At 55.1% G+C, this 11,735-nt stretch overlaps 5 protein-coding genes across 5 annotated transcripts; 1 reads left to right on the forward strand and 4 right to left on the reverse strand.

Moving 5' to 3' along the window:
* Positions 1–1,010: 1,010 nt before the first annotated feature.
* On the reverse strand, positions 1,011–2,076 carry L226DRAFT_548538 (uncharacterized protein; the record flags this gene model as incomplete). The annotated part of the gene is made up of 2 exons (XM_067682603.1): positions 1,011–1,686; positions 1,739–2,076. 2 exons carry the CDS (start codon positions 2,074–2,076, stop codon positions 1,011–1,013), a joined length of 1,014 nt encoding a protein of 337 aa, XP_067528990.1.
* A 1,356-nt stretch (positions 2,077–3,432) lies between these two features.
* L226DRAFT_576393 (uncharacterized protein) lies at positions 3,433–4,101 on the reverse strand (the record flags this gene model as incomplete). Its single annotated transcript, XM_067685349.1, has 2 exons — positions 3,433–3,924; positions 3,979–4,101. The coding sequence occupies 2 exons, from the start codon at positions 4,099–4,101 to the stop codon at positions 3,433–3,435; spliced, it is 615 nt and encodes a 204-aa protein (XP_067528991.1).
* An 895-nt stretch (positions 4,102–4,996) lies between these two features.
* Positions 4,997–6,263, reverse strand: L226DRAFT_343074 (uncharacterized protein; the record flags this gene model as incomplete). The annotated part of the gene is made up of 4 exons (XM_067674092.1): positions 4,997–4,999; positions 5,057–5,115; positions 5,168–6,160; positions 6,217–6,263. Coding segments are annotated over 2 exons (908 nt in total), but the record flags the coding sequence as incomplete, so codon positions are not given.
* Positions 6,264–6,909: 646 nt separating this feature from the next.
* On the forward strand, positions 6,910–9,222 carry L226DRAFT_343099 (uncharacterized protein). The gene is made up of 4 exons (XM_067674093.1): positions 6,910–7,324; positions 7,386–8,471; positions 8,529–8,852; positions 8,912–9,222. The coding sequence occupies exons 1-4, from the start codon at positions 6,982–6,984 to the stop codon at positions 8,992–8,994; spliced, it is 1,836 nt and encodes a 611-aa protein (XP_067528993.1). The 5' UTR covers positions 6,910–6,981; the 3' UTR covers positions 8,995–9,222.
* Positions 8,927–11,524, reverse strand: L226DRAFT_563895 (general substrate transporter). The gene is made up of 11 exons (XM_067683589.1): positions 11,108–11,524; positions 11,019–11,034; positions 10,944–10,952; positions 10,747–10,884; positions 10,661–10,697; positions 10,511–10,611; positions 10,425–10,455; positions 9,812–10,368; positions 9,532–9,757; positions 9,278–9,467; positions 8,927–9,222 (listed from the first exon to the last, which is right to left on the reverse strand). The coding sequence occupies exons 1-11, from the start codon at positions 11,151–11,153 to the stop codon at positions 9,101–9,103; spliced, it is 1,473 nt and encodes a 490-aa protein (XP_067528994.1). The 5' UTR covers positions 11,154–11,524; the 3' UTR covers positions 8,927–9,100.
* Between the last annotated feature and the right edge of the window lie 211 nt (positions 11,525–11,735).

Below are 11,735 nucleotides of genomic sequence, written 5' to 3' on the forward strand. Positions count from 1 at the left end.
CCTCCGTCCTCGGGCGACCTTGACGGTGGCGAGCGCTGCGACTCATAACATCCTGCAGGCATGGAGTCACGGTCTCCGATATCCAGCTCGGCGGAATCGCGTGTCAGGCGATATTCGCGGTCGCGATCATACCAGGGAAGGCTGTCTCCGCATGGCGGCACTGGCTTGAAAGAGGAGGATAGATGGTCATCTGTCGCCAGCACGTCTGACGCTCTTGAGAAGGTCGCAAGGTCACCATGCTTTGGAGGGGGCTCCAGATCTAGAGAGGATCCCAGGTCGTCGTCACGGTGTGAGCTGGTAGCCCTATCCCTCGCCTCGTCCATATCTCGCAGGTGCATTGTACGGTTGCTCTTTGCCTTGTCCATCACCAGCCTAGTGGCAGTATATGTGGACGGCGCTATGGAAGGGGGATGAAGAAGGCCATGATCAGCAGGTGGAGAGGGTAGCGGATGAAGCGAAGGCGAGGTGTGGTCGTTTCCATTCTGCTCAGTGCAAGGGTGAGAGTTATCAGACGCTTGGAGCGACGCAGAGAGAGATGGGATACGGGTTCCCGAGGACAGGCCAGGTGTTGGAACAAAGAAGGCTTGTTGGTCAGGATTGTCTGTTATAGCAGGAAGCCGTAAGTCGGCCCCGTGTGTCGCGCACATAGGATCGCCTGACGATACAATTGTTCCCACTGGTCTCGCTGAATGAGACAACTTCCGGACATGTAGTAGCCATGAACGTACCTCCGTCATCATCTACACACACTAGAGGTGCAATCGCCTCGAGGGCGCCTTCCAGGTCATCGGGGAGGAATTGATCCTGAACAATGATCAACATCTCTCAGCGGTCATACGCGGCAAACAGATAATGCTCACTTGAAATAGGGCACTGAGATCAGCGTCCGTTGCACAGGCCTTCTGCGCCTCGGAATGCTGTATGTGAGAGGGCGGTCAGTACGGTATTGGCATCAGGAGATATACGAAGGTCGCGCCTTTAAGATATAATCCAGGAGATAGTCGACTGGATCATAATCCTGAGAGCATGCCATCAGCGAAGCTGTCCGAGATTGGGATGCATTTTAGCCCACGTGCCTGGTCAAGAATGTCCAGATCATCGTCCTGAATAGTGGGGAAGGCGGCGGAGTCTGACTGTCCCAAGTCATCATCCGAGTAGTCGTCAGGGAGTTCATGAGGCCCTGCCGCCCCTTGCACCACAATGGAACGGAAGAATCTGGTTTTCATCTTGTAGTAGTTGATAAAGATGCTCTGGTCGTCCTTTTCGACGGACTCCACACCGCCTCTCCACGCCGCCACGCGATCCGCAGGTCCTTCGCGCGCGTGGACCATCGCTGCTGCATCATGCGACATAGACACGCGGAACTCTCCACCGACCGAAGGCACTGCGCAACCTCCAGCGATGACGAGTTCGCCCCCAGAACTGCGTTGATCGAACGCGGCCTCGGCCCAGACTGAGGTCTTCGTGTGACCCGAGACGAAGACAATGTCCTTCTCCTCGAGACCGATACCCAGAGGACCGTTCGCGAAGTCGAGCCAGCTAGATATGTGGGTGCGGAAGTATTTCTTGATGTGGATGCTGCAGTCGATGTACGTCCTGTGTGCGGGTTTCTTCAGCATCAGGAGCGCGCCAGACGTCTCGCTGCACTGGTAGCGCAATCCTGCGGTAGCAGCTAATCCAGGCTCGCTAATATTCTTGGTGAGCAAAGACGAACAGGAACAATGAAGTAACAACACACTTTGCAGAGGCTGCCGCAGAGATCGAGGTCGATCGGATATTCTTGCTGTGCAAGTGCGACTGAGTGATGGCGTTGGGCAGGTGCTTAAGCATGAGGTTGTCCGGATCGAAGACTTCATGACCACACGGGACGCCCCTCACAACATTGAGAGGATGGTCCGCACCGTGCATGGCGTTGAATAGGCGAGTGAAGTTACCCTCGCGGAGGTATCCGACATCTCCGATGCGGACTTCTCCGAAATCGGGACAAGGCTCAGGGTACCAGAGGGGATGTCCATAGCGGAGTGGCCAGAGTTCCTTTGCGTATATGTCCCAGGCTGCGGGGCCTGAGCCATGCATGGTAGGGAAGTTGAGGGAGAGCTGGGGTGCGGTGGGTACAGGATGAGTCCCCCTGGCATGCGGCGCATGCTTATGTATAGCTCGTCGGCAGTGCCAGGCGGTTGTGATGAAGACGTATTCAAGTTGCTAGAAGCCTCGCACTTCGCGTTCTAAGAGAGTTTCGAAGGAAGAGAGGGCAGTGCTTGACTAGGTGCTTTGTGCATTTTGGGCAGATAACGGTCGTCCCTGCCGCAATCGATTCAATATAAATGCGGCGCCCACTCATCTTCTTCTGGGCGGGCGGCGACCTGCACAAGGCACGATGAGATCTTGATAGTGCTCACGGGCGGCCAGGCTTGAAGTTGCAATGTTGAAGCTTTGAAGGTTTACAGCCAAAGACGACCTAGGAATTCGTGTCATCGAGTATACTGTACCGGAAGTCAAGATACAGAAAAGAGCTCGAGCCCGGAAATCGTACATTCATGGCGAATCGAAGTGGTCATCAACAAGATGTCGAAGTGTTCCCAAGAGTTGCGGTGATCGCAAAGTGCGGGTGGGAGGGCACGATGTCCACGGGCGCTAGACCCTGGGGCCCGTCACCAGTGCCAGCCATTGCCAGCCCTCTTGAGCTTCGCACCCCAAGTACGACAGGCGTACAAGCTCTATGAGGCTCAAGAAGCCCATAATTCGCATGCTACTTGTGTCGGCCATGCTGTTCGGATTTTCAACTGGAATGTGGTTAACCGATGAAAACTGTACATCGCCAACTCGGCCTCGTGGTCGATCCTAAGGTTCGCGCTCAGAATTGTGCTCCTCTCTTCAAAAACACCACAAAGCCACATGGCATCTTCTGGGGTGGCTACGCTGAGCTGTGCAGCGAACTCGGGCCGGCACGGATAGAAGAGTATTGGAACGGCGCCGCATCAACCCTATGTTCTGCTGTTCAAGCGACTGAGCAGCCACCTGGGTTTTTCGGAGCAATTCAGACTAACACGTCTCTCGTAAGAAGTATAGCACGATTTATCCAGATTAAACCTTACACGACAGGCATCCCGGCGTTTCGGACGGGACAAAAGGCGCGCCAATGGGCCAAAATTCGCCGCGCGAGGTTACCTTTCGGCCAGGTTTCAGGCTGAAAGGAAACCTTTTGGCCGGTTGGGCTCTGAAACGAGACAAGAGTTATCCTCGCGCGGCGTATATGGCTCGCCTTTTCGCCCGTCCGAAACGCCAGTATGCCTGCCGTGTTATGTTACGAAGATTCAATGCTGAATAACTTTGAACTACGGGTGTGCATGATGACCGCCACGATGACCAAACATCGACCATCATAGTATTCGAGTCCGTGCGTCTACCCAATCCACCCAGATGAGCACTTGCTCAAGGAAGGACAACCCCGCGCTTGCCAGGGGTAGCGACGCCGTCCTGTCCGCCAATTTCACCCTTCCCCGCAACAGCCTGGCCCCCAGAAGCGGACCCGCCTTGGCCAGCAGACCCCGCTTGACCGCCCGAAGCCGATCCATCCTGGCCATTCGCGCCGCTGCCGCCGACAGGCTGGCCATCGACGGAGACAATCTGCCCGTTCTGGATGACGATGGTGTGCCCGCCGACGGAAACGACCTGGTTGTCATTATTACCAGTGCCAGTGCCAGTGGCGTCCCCGCCATCCTGGCCGACGGCGTCTTGACCATTGGCGTCGCCGCCGATCGCGACACCACCGTTCTGACCGACAGCGTCCTGACCGTCTTGGCCGTCTTGGCCGTTGGCATCCTGACCGTCTGCACCGCCCTTGCCATGAGCGCGGCGCTGGACGAGATCGCGGGGACAGTCACCCGCAATACAGCGGGTAATTCTGGGTCCGGTACCCGGGTACTGCACACAACATGGTTAGTCTGGTTGGGCAAGAGTAACATGCGATATGCGAACCGGACGAGGGTCGATAACGTTGAACCGGATGACGAGTGTATCCGAGCGAGGTGCCGGCCTCGCTAGGGACTGGAGGGGCGCGAAGAACGCAAGTACAATGATAAGCAGACCGGCTGCGAACATGGTGAAGTCCGAGGAGTGGAGAAGAGTGAAGGAGTGAGTACTTTGCAAGAAGTGAGAATGAAGTGAATGGGAGGTGGGCTGTCGACTCACCGGTCTCCTTGAAGTATTTGTACTACGTACAGTACACCCAACTCAAGCTGGTGGAATAAGTGATATGCAGTGAATATGGCCCGAACACTGCCCTCGAGACGAAGTCTCCAAGCAGAGTTGTCCAGTAACAGACCTACTCTCAGGACATCCGCTCCTAACCGAATCGGCGTGGGATACATTGGTTTAGCTTGTGTCCGCCAGCAGCAATGCCGGCGCGCTTCGTCGAGATCCAATCAATGTTTGTTGTTTGCCACGCCGCATTGTGTCTCCTACGTGCAGTCTAAGTATGGCCAACGACTGAATTGAAGAAGAACCGTCGACTTCGAGGTGGCTGTTATGACAAAGGGGATCTGTCAGAGCTCAGCACTCAGCTCCTGCTGACGTCGGCACTACCGAGCGGCGAGTAGTTGCCAATGTCCACTTAAAGAATTAGACTCACCAGTGAGCTGACATACAGAGCTTGACAGCAATTCCAACCTGCCTGTGGCCATAGTGGTCTTGCCTGTGCGCATATGCAAACCGCGCAAGTAATCGACCGATCGACTCCACGTACGGAGAAAATCGAGTTTCCTGGGAGAAGTAGATCAAGGTAAAGAAGCACTTGCGTTGCATCAGCAACACGTCAAAGACATCTGTGAAGAGATGAAGAGAGCGCTGTTCAAGGTCCGATCCGGAGTGTTTTGCACAGCTCACGAAATAACCTCACTCGATCTTCCATCGGTGTTGCCGGTGTCCAAGTAGGCTTTCTGTGAAGTGTGAGCGCGGTCGTCGGCATGGTGTGAGATGCTGAGACCCTAGGTAGTTGGCGCTAGACGGCTTCGTATCGGTGAGGTCGACTCAACTCAAATCGGGAAAAATACTATACGCCATAAGAACTGAGATGATGCCCTCAGATATTGGAAGTCAACGACAGCACACAAATCCCTTGGCAGCGAGGTGAGCACTAGATGTCAAGAAGGTCTCCGAGACCACTTACCGTGGGGACAGACTGCATAGTTCTTTCGGAAGATGTCAGCATTGACGAAGCTGCATTGTCCGGTGAATATAGTCATCGGAACACACGAACGTTCCATCCATATCCTGAAGGCATATCATTCCCTAAATTGCGTCATCGGCTCATCATCAACACCGTCTGCATGTCCGGCACACACCCCTTCTCCTTCATGAAGTACTCCACGATGTCTCGCGCGTCGCACTTCACCGCCAGCTTCAACATATCCGAGTTGACAGTAACTCGGTCTGCGAGCTTCCGCCTTTTCCCACTGCCCGACGGAGTGGATGTGCTTCCTCCAGGCAACGCCTCTCGCCCATCCGAACTCCCGATATCTGAGGCTCTGCCAACACCGAGACGGCGACGCTTCCTCGGAGGCGCGCTGTTCAGTTCGGCGTTCCGGTAGTCCCGCTCGATGAGCATCCGTACAAGAGAAAGATTCCTCTGTCGGATTGCCACCATGACTGCGAGATTCTGCTTGCACGTCGGCGATACGCCTAAATCTAGCAATACGCGTACGAGTGGCTTGAAGCACGCGTACACGGCGCGCGTGAGAGCATAGCCGTCGTACGAGTCTGCCACGACCCTAGGGACTTCTGGATGAGTGCAGAGGTATCGGAGGAAAGGGATCGGTTCGTCATCGACGGTCCATGGCGGCTGGCCGGGCTCGTTTCGAGGAGCTAAGTTGCGGAAGAGGCGGCGTGGAAGGATTGTGACTTGGTGCGCCGGGTTGAATGGGAGCTTCGGGATTCTCCACATTGCCTCGAGGACGTTCCGCGTGCAGATTGGGAAGCGTAGCGCGTATGATACGAAGCCGTCCCGTTTCACCGGCCAGGAGAGGTCTGCGGCTGCCCGCCAACATTCTATGAGCCATTCCGCGTGAATAGTTGTCGGTGCGAGCTTGAAGACGGCATGTAGATGTTTGGAGGTGATAGGCAAAGCGGGGGAGAGCGCGAAAAGGTGGATCTCGTAGAGCAACTATAGCCCCATGCTATATCAGGCACAAGCACGCATGCGTATGTTTACCCACTCACCTCAACAGGGAGGTGATCGAGAGCCAGTGTGTGTTCGCTCATCATTGGCGGTCAAGAGCAAGAAGCTGAAGGTCGCCTGGGAGCGCCTGCCGCTGACAAAGGTCACAGTCACAGTCACAAACGTTCCCAGGGCACCTCGGACCGGCTTGCTCCGGGCACCTCTGACAACTTCAAGAGAAAAACTTAGCAGTAACCTACTACTACTCTACACGCGTTATCGTCTTCTCTCTTCTCCCGGCCCTACCAGTACCAACATGATGTACTTCTTGGGCAGTACTAATGACTGACGGCCCACCAAACGCTGTCTTCAATGGAGCGCCCACCCCGAGGCGTGTCGGACTCCGATCCAGCACAGAATGTGAGTCATCCTCACCTCACGTACTTGTATGCTATCTACTCGTCTGTATGCAAGTAATGATGTCAATATCTGCCCACAAAGGCAGAGTAACTTTCGGATCCGAACTGACGGGCATACATCCTAGTCCGAGATAGCCTGCAACGCCTTTCTCCGAAGATGACCACCAGTTATCGCAGTTTTGAGCGATGTGTCTAATGCATTGACCGATGGATACAATTACTGAAGAAACATACTAAGTACTGGATCACGAGTACGAGGGCCTAGGAACTCCTCCCGATCAGAATTCTATCTCGATTTGGCGCTTAGCTGAGGAATTGTCCTCAAATTTTCCCGTCAAGGTTTGTACAATAATCTGCGCTCCGCATACCGCCTTTACCCTCTCCAATACCGCTCCCGGCTGAATTGCCATGTCAAACTCCGAATCGGACACAGAACCGTCGCCCTGGCTGCGGCGCCTGACGGAAATTGAGGACCGGTACGATGTGTATACAGAAGAAAACCGAAAGGACATCGACGAGGAAGGAACCTTCCTTGGGATTCTCAAAGACATCTGTCAAGTTATCCGGGAAGCCCACGAAGCAGACATACCCGATATTGAACAGCTGGTGAATACCGCGGACGAGTTGCTCGACCAGGCGGTGTCTTTCGCGCGAGAGTTATCGAGATCCTCGGGCTCAGGATGGCATCTGGGATCGTTTGCTCATGCTGAAGAGGGGCAGCCTGCGGAAGACATTATGTCAGATATGTGGGGTGAGAGTTACCTTCACATGAGCATCTGTGCCGTGCTTGAATGCTGACCTTTTGACAACAGACCCTGAAATCATTGCAGCAGTCATGGCCATATATGGTGTAGACCTGACGGCTGAGTGCCCATCAGCTGGTCCCTGGACAGATACTACGCCTCCTCATGCCTTAACCTCACGTCTCTCGCGTTTTCGGGATGGTGTCGCAGTATCCGCAGACGACAACACCCCCAATGCCCGGGCCCTCTATCAGGCGCGATGCGAGGTCTCAGCGCGGAGCATCTCCTCTCCCGTCGCAGCACAGGTCTCGTCTGGTTCTTCCTGCCTTGCTGTCCTTGCCATGATGGTGCGACAAGAGCTGCGCTACCCGGTCCTGCACTACTACCGCCTGAACGAGGACGCCGCCCCAGAATACGTAGAAGGCGTCCGCATATACTCGGAGCTCTCGAAGACGGCGTTCCACCTGGCAATGGACGAAGATCGCAAACTGATGTTCATAGCCGACGAGGCTCGCATCAAGTCCTTCTGCTGGGATACCGACATCCGCATCTTGGCTCCTGAAGACAGCACGGGCGCTGCGGTCCACACCATGCGATGTGACCGGTACGAGGGCGCAATGGAAATCCTCCCAAATGGCAGACTTGTCCGCGCGGGGCGAGGAAAGGCGGCAATTTGGAATCTGGATCAGTTGCAGACACACCATGGCAGACAGCGGATCGGTCAGGGTCGGTTCGCCGAGTACGGTCTTTGGGACGAGGAGATCACGGGCCCGTTCGAGAACTCTCCTGGCAACCACCCGACTACGACGGTCAACTTCGAGGACAGCGAGCTCTATCCTTGGGCCTTCCACTATCACCACGGCGCTAGCACGCTTCTTGCTGCCGAAGATCTCGACAGGGCGGAGCGGCACGCGTGCGTCTCGATCGACCTTGAGCATGGGGGACGCGTCGCGGCTCGGTACCTAGGACATGCTGGAACGGCGTTCAAGTTTTCCTCCAGTATGGGAGATGCGAACGCCTTCGCGACGGCCTCTATGGACGGGCATGCAAGGATATACGATGTGCGGAGCCCCTTACCCACGATCACCATCGAGGCGGTCAAGAAAGGTGAAGCATGCCCCGACGTCGTATTCACGCATCCAGACGGAATACCCAGTGAGTACCGTCCCTCATCTCATATTCATTGATTTAGGTAACTAATCCCGTCGACAGCATTGTTCACAGGATGCGACGATGGCCACTGCGTCAAATTGTGGGACCTCCGGGCTCGAGCGGTCGTGTACGACCTGTCCACAGGGAACAACTGCGTCCAAGCCCTTGCGTGGGACGCCAAGCGGTCGACCCTGTACGCTGCGACTGTTCGAGACTTCCATGACTATCTCAGTACTCGCCCTGTCTATCGCAAGGCGCGGGTCCCTCAGTGGGCGAAACGCAACCCGGCTGTTATTGACGGTGCAAAGCGCCTTTGGCCTCGCCCGGCTTGTCACCGGGAGGACTACTACGGCTATGCGTATGATGCGTCTGGGCATTCGTTGTGTACGTTGCGCAGTCCGGTTCATGTCCCGTCGTCTCAGTGCTGATTTCCTTGCTTGCAGTTAAGTATCAGTTCAAGGAGACCCCTGACATCACGATGCTACCAAGTTACGATCGTCGCAGGCATCGCAGGAGCTGGGATTGAGTGTACTAGTGTTTCAGCCTGTATCGTACCAGCCTGTATCGTACACGACACATCTCCCAGGCCTATTATCATATAGAGGTCTTGTCATTGTTTTTGCTTCGAACCTCTATGCTGATTTTTCCTCGAGCTTCTCGTGATCCAGCTTGTCGTTAACATGGGCGGACTCGAGCACGTCGTGCGCGTCGATCTCGTCTCCGAATATCTCCGCCATATCCTCGAGCGTCTTGCCTGAATGGGGATCGATATCAGTGACCATTAAGCGTGCGGAAGGAAGCTGTCGTACCTTTGGTCTCAGGAAAGAACAGGCCGATGAGGACGAAGTCGACAAAGTTCAGGCAGATGAAGACGAGGTAGTATCTCCAAGATATGTTGTTGATGGCAATGTTCGAAACTTGTGAAAAGAGCACGTTGAATGCCCAGTTAGCGCAAGTAGCCACACTGGTGCCGATAGAGCGCGTCCTTGTTGGGAAGACCTACCCGAAACCCATGCCAGTCAGACATGGCATGCAGATGATGAAAATGCAATTTGCGACTTACCTCAGATGCGAGCACCCAGCTGACTGGACCGAAGCTGAGCGAGAAGAAGATACTCGTGAGGAAGATCATCGCGATTCCCGCTCTTTGGGCAGCATGGTTCGTGGACTCGTCCGGGGGGAATGACGCGACGATAGCTGTTAGGACGGAGTAAGTCACAACGAAGCTTCCTGCACCAAACATGAGCGGCTTCTTGCGGCCGACCGTGTCGAGAATGAGGGTAATGAAGCTGCATTCCTCTAGTCAGAATTCGAATGTAGATCAGATAAAGAAAATAACGTACAAAAAGTTTGTAATGGGCCCGACAGCACCATAGATACCCTGCACGAGCAGCGACTGGCCGGAAGTGAGACCCAATGCCTTGTACATCGACGGACCAAAGTAGTTGATGACGTTGATGCCAGAGAATTGCCCGAACACCTGCACGCCGACAGCGACGAGCGTGCGTTTGAGCATGCCCCGGGTAGCCCAGAGGTCAGAAATAGAGCGCGAGCGGACGAGCAGTTCCGCCTTGATCGTCGTTTGCATCTCGGCAAACTCTTCGTCGGCCGCCCTCTGCGCTTCGGCACTGTTTCCGTGCAGTTTGCGCACAACTGCGAGTGCCTCCTCGTCACGGCCGTGCTCGAGGAGCCATCGAGGCGACTGCGGCATGAAAGGGCTTCCGAGAAGGAGCAGCAAGGCGGGGGCGAGCTGGAGACCGAGCGGAAGCCGCCATTCGGTATTGCCCTTGAGGAACTGACAGCCGTATCCGACCCAGTTGGCGACGATGAATCCAATACCGATCATTTGCTGCGCGAGGCCAACCATGAAGCCGCGATGCTTGGGTGGGGCGATCTCAGTCTAGAGTCGCGTTGTCAACCGGAGGTCGTCCGATAACGAATGAGCATGAGACATACGTTGTAGAGAGGAACGGTCATGGACAGTACTCTGAGAACGCAAGGTCAGGGACTCCAATGTACTCATGGGTGACAAGGCGACGCACCCTATAGCAAATCCAGCAACGATACGACCAACGAGCATGCAAGCAAAGTTGTTTGCTCCAGCTTGCATGGAGCATCCCCAGAGAGCCAAGATTGCACCAATCTGGTGACCATCAGTCCGTAAGTCTGTGACGAGTTACAGGTTGACCTACCTGCACCGTCCGAATACGTCCCAACTTATCATTGGTCCTACGTATTTGGTCAGTAGGGGCACTCGAGCTGTACTCCCAAAACTCACCATCCAGCTATAGCTGCTCCGAAGAAGCATCCGCCCGTGAATGTCGATACGACGGCTCCTGAGAGGCTGTCATAATTTCCCGGATTGTTGATGAACGCTTTGAAGGAGTCGAACGTGATGACCGACGCGATGATACCACTGGAGATGGCAGTCAGTGAAGTGTCCTGCAAGTCTATCACGGAAGGGCGCAGACTCGCCTGTCATATCTGCACCACCGAGGAGGAGAACGCTCAGCACCCACAGGAACGGAAGGACCTTGAGCTCCTGCTTACCCGAACAAGAAGGAACCTGACGACAGGAAGAAGACATACTAACTCAGCATCTTCTGGAACAATGACGGACGTATTAGAACTCGTCGCACCTATTGCACAGAAGGCGGCAAGGAAGATGTTGTAGACGACACCCATGTCGGAAAGCTGATCCAGGATCCTCGGGCCTTCAGACGTCTAACCTGAGTTGTGCAGTCGCCAGAGATCGCTAGGCGAAGGCGATAGTCCAAGTGAGACCTCAAAAGCTCATGAGCCGATGCTTGCGAGCTTATATAACGTCCTGGTGTCTAGGTTGAACGCGTGCATGGTTCGCGTGCAGTCTATTACGCTGGGAGTCCCCAGATCCCACGGGGAATGCTCGGGCGAGTGCCGTGAGCCAGGGGGAAAGTCCAGAAAGTGGCAGGAGGTACGGTCATGAGTCCAACGGCTAGAACCCCATCTCCCAAACCACTTCAGGTCCGCGGCGACCCCGCAGCTGGGATATGGCCTGGTATGGCGGGCCGGCGGGCAGAGGCGGCGCCGGAGCAGCCTCGGATCTTTTTGAATGCGTATGAAGCGCACATCGTCGCGGGCGAATGACCACCATGAGCACCTTCCAATCAGACGTTGCAAGGGGAAGTGCGGAGAAAGATAATTAACAGAAGCAGCGGAAGACTTCTACCTAGCGCTGTGAGGGGCCTTTCGATCAAGACCTTGAGGCAGATACGATGAGGAAAGTAT

The sequence above is a fragment of the Lentinus tigrinus genome, assembly GCF_003813185.1.
Source record: "Lentinus tigrinus ALCF2SS1-7 unplaced genomic scaffold L226scaffold_63, whole genome shotgun sequence".
NCBI lineage: Eukaryota > Fungi > Basidiomycota > Agaricomycetes > Polyporales > Polyporaceae > Lentinus > Lentinus tigrinus.

Excerpts from the sequence above, each read along its gene's own strand:
- L226DRAFT_563895 (XM_067683589.1), bottom strand. The coding sequence starts at position 11,153 with ATGGGTGTCGTCTACAACATCTTCCTTGCCGCCTTCTGTGCAATAG. Across the intron at positions 9,468-9,531 it reads GCTGGGTGCTCGCATCTGAG|GTCTTCCCAACAAGGACGCG; the intron begins GTAAGTCGCAAA and ends GGTTTCGGGTAG. Across the intron at positions 9,223-9,277 it reads GTTCTTTCCTGAGACCAAAG|GCAAGACGCTCGAGGATATG; the intron begins GTACGACAGCTT and ends ATCCCCATTCAG.
- L226DRAFT_343099 (XM_067674093.1), top strand. The coding sequence starts at position 6,982 with ATGTCAAACTCCGAATCGGACACAGAACCGTCGCCCTGGCTGCGGCGC. Across the intron at positions 7,325-7,385 it reads CATTATGTCAGATATGTGGG|ACCCTGAAATCATTGCAGCA; the intron begins GTGAGAGTTACC and ends TTTTGACAACAG. Across the intron at positions 8,472-8,528 it reads GCATCCAGACGGAATACCCA|CATTGTTCACAGGATGCGAC; the intron begins GTGAGTACCGTC and ends TCCCGTCGACAG.